Below are 8,926 nucleotides of genomic sequence, written 5' to 3'. Positions count from 1 at the left end.
CTGCAGTGGACAATGGATGAGAAGAGCCCCAGGTGGCAGTTGGGGACTTGGGTTTCAGAAATCACCTGCAGCCAAACTTCTTTTCCAGTGACTGTGGGAGTCAAATTCCAGGATAAACAGGACCCAGCAGGAAAGTCAGACTCAGAGGTTAGCCTGGGTACCTAACATGTCACAGGAACATCAGAAACAATTTCTTCCTCAAACAAAGAACCTGAGATCCAGGGTGTGAAGTGAGCTGGGAGCAAGATAATGTCTGGCTCAAAACTGGGACCTCGGAATGAGTCCCAAATTGTTTGTAGGGCAGCAAGGCTTAGTCTTTCAATTTTAAGTATCACTTCTCCTAGCATCTGTACACCTAAAAACACCTCAGATGGTTTCCAAGAAAAAACAGAAAGTCGCTGGATGGAGAAATCTGATTCAGATTTTCTTTCACATCTGCTCCCTGGATTAGTGCCAATCAGAGAAACCCTGAACCTAAGCCTTATAGGTGTCTGCATGCTCAATTGAGTCCAACTCTTTGCCACTCGAAGGACTGTAGCCCAACACACTCCTCTGTCCATGGAAATTTCCAGGCAAGAATACTTGAGTGAGTTGCTGTTTCATACTTCAGGGAGTGTTCACAACCCAGGGATTCAACCCCCACCTCTTGAGTCTCCTGTATTGCAGGCAGGTTCTTTACCACTGCGCCAACTGGGAGCCTAAGCCATAGCCAACGATAAATAATTGTCTAATGGGCTACCAGAGGACAGCCTTGTTTCAGCCAGTGGGCTGAATTTGGCTCCCAGGGTTTTCTCTTAAGTCACTGGCTTCCAGAATCAAAGCATCACAATTTTTGTGTGTGTGTGTGTGTAGGCAAAATTTTATTTAAATTGTTTAGGCAAAGATTTCTTTTCTTTTCTTTTCTTTTTAAACTTTACATAATTGTATTAGTTTTGCCAAATATCAAAATGAATCTGTCACAGGTATACATGTGTTCCCCATCCTGAACCCTCCTCCCTCCTCCCTCCCCATACCATCCCTCTGGGTCGTCCCAGTGCGGGGATGGCTGACATGTGAGACTCTGCCTCAGGTTCTGTTTGTCGCCATGGCTGTTTCACCTTGTGGTCTTTGAATGTCAAACAACAGTCCTGCCATTTATGGAGGACTTATTCCGCCCCAAGCTCTGGACTTTGTGTTTTTATCTGAGTTAGAGAGCATATGGTGCCCATGCCATAGAAGGAGAGATAGATTCAGAGAGGAACAGTAACTTCTTCAAAGGCACACAGCCTGGAAGTCGTGGAACTGGAAGTTCTGTTGGTTGATGTTAAATACTGCTCTATGCCAGCTATGTTCTGCCCACTTTGAGCTTTGTAATTAAATATTGGAGTCATGGGCTCTTCTCTTCCAGGAGGAAGTATGAAAGAGAATAAGATTAAGATTTTTCCACATTGCTTTCTCTGAAGAACCTGTTATCCAAAAACTGCACTGATTAAATAAAAGTGGAGTGGCTCCATCTACTACAGTGGTTCCCAATGTCTGGTCCCCCAGTAGTATCAGCATCAATTGAGAACTTATTTAAAATTTATGTTTAAAGATTTTATTTATTTTATCCATTTATTTTATTTTTGGCTGTGGTAGGTCTTCACTTCTGCTCTCAGGCTTTCTCTGGTTGCAGAGAGAGGGGCTACACACTTCTTGTGTGGTGGTTTCTCCTGTGGAGCACAGGCTCTGAACGATCTGGCTGCCGTAGTTGTGGATCTCAGGCTCTAGAGCGCTGGCTCAGTAGTGGTGGTGCAGGGGCCCACAGCTCCATGGCATGTGGGACTCTCACAGACCAGGGGTCAAACCAGTGTTCCCTGTATTGCAAGGAGACTTCTTAAGTACTGGATCATCAGAGAAACCCTGAGAACTTTTCAAAAAGTGGCTTCCCAGCCCCAGCCCAGACCCACTGTCCAGAAATTCAGAGGGTGAAACCAACATCAGTGTTTTAACAAGCACCGCCCACCCCCCCCCCCACCACCAGTACCTACCACATCTGCCAGAGATGCTGAGCCTCTTCACTTTGAGAGACCAGGTGAAGAAGAGAGGAAGGATAAAGGTCCTCTCTGGCTCAATTCCACCCTCATTTCCACTCTTTTAGAGAGAGTAGGGAAATCCTCCACCAACCATGTTAGTGCTTGCTACTGGTCAAGGAGCCCAATTATTAACCTGGTAGCAAAGTTTTAAACTTACATTGGAACCCTTAATAATCTGATTCAAGTACTTCTGGTCAGTTCAGTTTAAGAGCCAATTTTAGACTGTGTGTGTGTGTATGTGTGTGTGTGTGTGTAAGGTCATGGAGCACTAGAATTCATCAGCCCACTTCCACTCTCAACCTTTGTCCTCCACCTTCTCAATGCCCAGAAAGGAGTACATAGATCAAGGGCTAAGTGATGGAACATGTTCTGAGCCAGAGGACTCCTGCCTGGTTCCAGGATACAGATGAATCATGCCCTCCCCGATCAAAATATCCACAACCTCAACCCTGGAATATATGAATAAGATTGTTTATATTCAAGAGGAATTTTGCAGTTGTGATGAAGGATTTTGAGATGTGGAGATGATGCTCCAGGTGAGTCATACAATGCTGTGGTGGTGTGGCAGTTTTCAGAAGTGTGGGACATCCTGGGAGCAAGAGCTAATACAAGAGCTCTAAATGTGGCCAGATTCCAAATGGGCCATTCGAGGATGTGGGAACATGAAAGGTATTCAGGGGACCTTCCTTGCCTGGGCAGTAATCAGCTGTGAAGTTGTGACACAGCAAAATCAGAGACAGACACAGGTGTCAGTGGTAAAGTCACATTTTATCCAAAACTATGCAATACAGGAAAATATACCCCATTATGAAAATGGGCTTTATTTGCAATTCAACAGGCACAAGTATGGATTCAATGCTAAGAAGCAGGATTTTGCTAGGTGTAAAATTTCTAAGAGGAGACATCAGATCTGGGAGGGATTCTGGATGAACCAATCTAGAAGATTTCTTGCTGAAGGGAACACAACATTATCAGATAACAAGAGTGGGTGGTGAGGAATTTTGATGAGATTTTGGAGGTGATCTGATGTCAAGAGTGTGGTTTCTTCCTGAACAGAGTTACAATTCTTATTCAAAATGAATTTTACATGAAAACCCTCAGACCCTCTTGGGAGAAGTTCAAGAACCTGAATAATTGTTGATCAAACAAAGAATGCTTTTATTTATATATTTTTAAAATTTATGTATTTTAATTAGAGGCTAATCACTTTACAATATTGTAGTGGTTTTTGCCATACATTGACATGAATCAGCCATGGGTTTACATGTATTCCACATCCTGAAATACATTTGAATCAGTTCTAATGAGGTGGATGAAACTGGAGCCTATTATACAGAGTGAAGTAAGCCAGAAAGAAAAACACCAATACAGTATACTAATGCATATATATGGAATTTAGAAAGATGGTAATGATAACCCTACATGCAAGACAGCAAAAGAGACACAGATGTATAGAACACTTTTTTGGACTCTGTGGGAGAAGGCAAGGGTGGGATGATCTGAGAGAATAGCATTGAAACATGTATATTATCGTATGTGAAACAAATAATGCTTTTAATTACTGGGATTTTGTTGGGTCACTGGGTGGACTGTGCAAACACTGATGTAGTGAAGTATGTAGTTAACTTGGGAAAAAGTGAAGGTCACTAATGCTGTGCAGGGAGGGTTCAGGCAGGTCACGTGGGGCTTGGAATAAACTGGAAATACTTTGTAGGATTTCCATGATCTGAGTAATATTCTCTCTCTCTCTCCAGTGGTTGCAGGGAAATGATTTTGTCAGCCAACAAAGGAGCAGGAGTGGAGAGTGGGGAGAGAGCACAACCTTCAACCTGGCTTGATCAGAGCACTCGTATTGGACACACGGGAGGCACCACAGCCTTGGCTGTTTGCAGGCAGCTAGGGTGTGGATGTGGCAAAAACATAGAGAGGAGGATGACCACTGGAATATTGATGAGTTTACTGTAATCTTGCTTTCTCTTCATGGTGATGGGTTTCTATGAACTCCTACCCCACCTCCCATACACCCCACACCCCACAAATTCATATCTTGAAGCCTTAGTCCCCAGGGTGATGGGATTTGGAGTTACCTTAGGAGGTAACTAGGTTTAGCTGAGATCATAGAGCTGAAGATCCTTGAGCCATTTAGTGCCCTTAGAATCAAATGAAGAGACTTGAGCTCCCCTCCCCTGACAAAGTGAGGAAATTAGGAAGCTTGTTCTCTCCATAACCCAACCTCACTGCCTCTCTGATCTCAGTCTTCAAGCCTCCAGAATTGGAAGATGTAAATTTTCTTTGTTTAAGCCCCTCAGTCCATTGGATTGTTATAATGGCCTGAATTGCCTCAGTCACGCATGATAGGATAGAAAGATTGTGAAGGAAGGTGGAAGATATTTGTGGGCTCATGATTTTCTTTTTCTTGAAAAATCACACAACACATAAGAAGTTGGTGCTTTATATAGTAGGTTAAAGTAAAATACAGGTGGTATGATTGACTTTATAATGTAATCCACTCTTGCATAAAATTCCCTATGACTCTAACAGTTGTTCATTAATTCAGGTTATAGGCAATTCATGTGAAAATATATACTGCCTGCAAGTGTTATTTGTTTTATATCCTACACATTTATATTATTTTTTGTTCAGTCCCTCAGTTGTGTGTCCTACTCTTTGGACTACAGCAAGGCAGGCTTCCCTGTCCTTGAAAGAATATAATTTTAATGAGTTATAGAAATACTAAAACCATGTTATATGCCTCTATGATTTGTGTGTTTTGCTAAAAGATATATAATAACTTCCCTAGCCCAGCAGATTAATTAAGAAGGATCATTATCCACTTGGGTAATGAGTTGGCAAAGTCCAGAAGTTCAGTTTATCTGAAGTCCTGAAGTCCCCTTCTAGAATTGGTACCTATGCCTTTTGCAGTTAAACCCTTTCCTCCCACAAAGAAAGGTCAAGGTCAAAAACTGAAACTTATGGAGGGACCAGGAAATGATGAGGATTCCTCATGACCAGGGTCATGGCCTGAGTCAGCCGTAAAGATCCTGGCTGGGCTTTCACGCGAGTGGCTCATTGGACACTGAGTATGCTCCTCTCTGTGTGTTTTAACCCACAGAACAGCCCCAGAAGTAACAATGGAGGTCAAAGATGCCCCCAAAGAATAAAGAACTGGTGGGAATGGTAAGGTTTTGAATCATAGACAACACAGTGCCTTAAAAAAAAAAAATCAGTGTCCGGAGATTCCTGTGGTATAAACTGAAAAATTAAGATAATACATCATGGATGACAGCAATCCATTTACAATGAGGGTCTCTTATTTCTGACCATTTCTTTACAACTATATACCCAAGGATAACTCCAACAGGTAAGTCTCAAGCTTGAATCCACCTAAAGAAATTTAGGTTCCTAGTTCTGACACTACAGGACGAACACATGTCCACAAGCATTCCTTTACCAGGGAGACTACATTTCCCCCTCCAGTCCCGCTCCCCCTGCAGGATCACCTTTCCTTTTCACATTCACATTGAGCAGATGTCTGGAACCAGCTTTATTTTCCCTTCATGATGTATCTTGTCCTAGATCTCAGTTTCCAAGTACTCAGAAGAAAGCTTTGATCGATGCACCAAACTAGGCAAGGCTGTTACCACCGTATATGATGGGCTCAGGACGACGGAATGTGTTATCTCCACAGTGTGGGCAGGGTGTGAAGCTAATCCAGATGGTCCTGGGGCGTCCTAAGTCCTTCAGAATCTCAAGCAGTTCAGTCTGACACTGGGCAAGTCTCCCATGTTGGAGGATCCTGTCAGAGCTGAAACTTTCCTGAGGGACAGGGTACAGCTCTTGACTTAAACTGGGCAGCCCAGAGGTGTGTTGCAGCAGCTTCTCCATGATGGCCATGGAGAGGAGGTTACCACAGAGACTGAAGCACGTGAGCTGGATGCAGTGGCTCAGGGCTGGCAGGATGGCTTCAAGGTGGGAGTCTCTGATCCCACATTGCTCTAAGTACAGTTCCTGGAGGGTAGATGCAATTTTCTCCAGCAGAGCTGGGAGAAGTTCAGAACTAGAGTAGGTCATGGTAACCCCACTCAGATCTAGGCCCCTTAGGTGACTGATATTCGGGCTCTGGGATAGATGGGTCAGGTCTGAATCTGTAAGCAGGCAGTGAGTTATCTCAAGGTTGTCCAACGGGGTCATCAGGCACCTGAGGAGAAAGAGAGGAATTAGGTATTGGAAACTGAGGTGGAAGGTAATCACAAGTTGAGAGACAAGTGATCTGCCCAAGCCCAAGTTTGGTCTGATCATCTAATAAGATTAATACTCAGAATGGTTAATCTCATTGTAGACAGTCATTTCACCTTCTCTGTGGGACTGGGCCAAGCACACAGAGTTTTAAAAGCTCTCTCTCCTCAGTACTCAAGCAGAGAAAAATGTACTCTGCTTCCTTACAAAGAGTAATGAATATAATGGAATGTACCAGGCAAACTTAGAGGAGAGCCTAACATCTTGTCTCAATAAAGAGTGGACATCACTGAATGTTAATAGTAAGAGATATACTTACTAGCTACCTAGGCAGGCTACCTTCTGAACATGCTTGGGCCCCAGACATCCACCTCAAGCAGGTCAGGCTTCTGGGTGACATGCATAGAGGACCAACCTGGGCAAAATCCCACAGCATCCACAGAGGATGCCAGTCTGCAAGGGCTCATTTACATCCCTGCTTTATCTGCAAATCATCTACCAATTTTTATGATCCCTTTGACACCTGCCCTATTGCCATCATCTCCAGAATCATGCATTTCCCATATATTATTTGCCATATCTGGAGCAAAAAACAACCTTTTACAGACAGGGAATTTGAGATAGGCTCATCGTGGTCACAAAATTGGAGAACACAGAGCATCAGTTCAGAAATGCTCAGGGCTAGAGGAGTTCTCTGTGTTCAATGCCCCCTTTCCTTACCTATTTTCCTAAGTCATTTAGGAAAGATATCTCTTCCTAAGAAATCAAATACCCACACCCTAGATTCTAACCCCTAGTCTAGAGCTTCCTATCATAGTGCCCCTTTCAAGAGCCTCTCTCCCAGTTTGGACCCTTACCTAGATTTGGGTGTTTATGTGATACCACAGTTCACAATGGAGCAGCAAAGGGGACAGTGCATTTGATATTCTAGTGTTGGGTTCACTGTTACCTGGTCAGTGGTGCACACTCACCTGAGCATCTGGTCCAGGCAGCCTTCGAGGTAGAAGGGAGATTCCAGATGGAGATTCCGGAGGCAGTGCAGCCTCAGGAACTGAGAAGTAATTTTGACAACGTGCTCTTCCTCCCGCTCCTCAGGATCAGGCATGTGGATGTGGGAGATGAGGAGTCTCTGCAAATTGCTCATCTGGCCCAGGAGAGGAGCAAACATGGCCAGGGTAGACAGATGCCAGGTGCAATTCACATGTAACTCCTGGATACAGTCCAGCTGCACCAAACTCAGGACCTTCATAACATTATCCATGGAAAATGAAATAATCCTCAGCTTCTTACAACATAGGTGTATGGAAGCTTTCCTCTCTTCCACCCATCTCATAAGGTAGGTAAGGAATCCATCCACACTCCTTTCCTTGAGGTGAAGTTCTATGAACACCTCGAAGGGAGCCAAGGGCTGCTCGGTCCTCAACCTGTCCTCAGCCCCTGGTGCCATTGAAAAGCTTGAGGACACTTGGACACTGGATCCAGACCACATTCTCCAGAAGTCCTGGCCAGTATTCCTTAAATCCAGCACATGCAGTTTGCACCTCCTGTGGGGAAACAGCAAATTGGCAGTGATGGTTTTAAGATCCACAAAAAATTTAGGCAACACTCTGACTTCCCACCTGAGCTTTTATTTCACATTCCCAATGTCACAAGCTGCCTTGCCCTCTTCTTCCCTCTCTGCCTCACCTTCCTCCATCTCCTTTTCCATTTAAATTTTCCCTAACTTTCTACTCTAGTTCCCTTAAGCATCCTTGTGAGGAGGCTGGTGCATGTACTTTCACATTTCCTTGCATCTTAGGCACTCCTACACTGCTGGAAGGCATTTCCCAAAGGGAGCTCAGCAATGGCCAAGTCTCTGTGTTTCTTCACTGGCATCACTAGAAGTGACTGATCCATACATGTGTCATCTACTCTCCTGATGTCAGCTGTCTCTTCTTGACTGCTCATAACCTATCAGATTACCTGCACCAGACTCACCTGGGCTGATCCTTCTGTGCAAGCAGGACATCAAGGCCATCCAGCACTGCTTGTAAGGTTCCCAAATGAGGCGTCTGCATCAGGCCTCCCAGAGGCAGGCGGACAAAGGGCCAGGCTTGCACCAAGGCCTTTAGGGTCTTTCTGCGTCTTCCACAGAATGCTTCCATGAAGAGCGGGGGGAAGAGCTCAATGGGCAGATGCTCCAGAGCAGAAATGGGCAAGGCCTCAACAGTTAGTAGGCTCTTTCCTGCCAGGTTCAGGAGTCTCTGGGGGTTCGGGGCACTCATCCTGATTCTACTCCTAAAGGAATCCTGTGAGAACTTGCAGGAAAGAAGGCATCATTCTCAGGTAAATATGAACACCCCTTCATCTGTCTCCCCACACTTCAGAGGAACCATCTCTGAGTGAAAGTCTCTGCTCTGATTGTGGAATAGCCTCAGTTTTGCACAATTTCATGCCAGTCCAGGCTAAGTGAGGAAAAAGTGATAGCTATGACCCATAGACACCAAAACAAGCATTTCACAATGACTAAGTGTCAGACTTTATTTTGGGGGGCTCCAAAATCACTGCAGATGGTGATTGAAACCATGAAATTAAAAGACACTTACTCCTTGGAAGGAAAGTTATGACCAACCTAGATAGCCAACAAAGGTCCGTCT

At 44.5% G+C, this 8,926-nt stretch overlaps 1 protein-coding gene across 1 annotated transcript; it reads right to left on the bottom strand.

Annotated features, from left to right (window-relative positions):
* Positions 1–5,678: 5,678 nt before the first annotated feature.
* On the bottom strand, positions 5,679–8,554 carry LOC133227361 (melanoma antigen preferentially expressed in tumors-like). Its single transcript, XM_061381804.1, has 3 exons — positions 8,268–8,554; positions 7,262–7,834; positions 5,679–6,252 (listed from the first exon to the last, which is right to left on the bottom strand). Exons 1-3 carry the CDS (start codon positions 8,552–8,554, stop codon positions 5,679–5,681), a joined length of 1,434 nt encoding a protein of 477 aa, XP_061237788.1.
* Positions 8,555–8,926: the final 372 nt, after the last annotated feature.

Source organism: Bos javanicus, chromosome 16 (assembly GCF_032452875.1).
Source record: "Bos javanicus breed banteng chromosome 16, ARS-OSU_banteng_1.0, whole genome shotgun sequence".
In the NCBI taxonomy this organism is placed as follows: Eukaryota; Metazoa; Chordata; class Mammalia; order Artiodactyla; family Bovidae; genus Bos; species Bos javanicus.
The sequence above is the reverse complement of the archived record's forward strand: the minus strand, read 5'-3'. Positions and strand labels throughout refer to the sequence as shown.

Bases quoted from the DNA above. Each gene is read 5' to 3' on its own strand.
- LOC133227361 (XM_061381804.1), bottom strand. From the start codon at position 8,554: ATGAGTGCCCCGAACCCCCAGAGACTCCTGAACCTGGCAGGAAAGAGC. The intron at 7,835-8,267 runs GTGAGTCTGGTG...GTTTCCCCACAG, and splicing joins GCACAGAAGGATCAGCCCAG to GAGGTGCAAACTGCATGTGC. The intron at 6,253-7,261 runs GTGAGTGTGCAC...CTTTCTCCTCAG, and splicing joins TGCCTGGACCAGATGCTCAG to GTGCCTGATGACCCCGTTGG.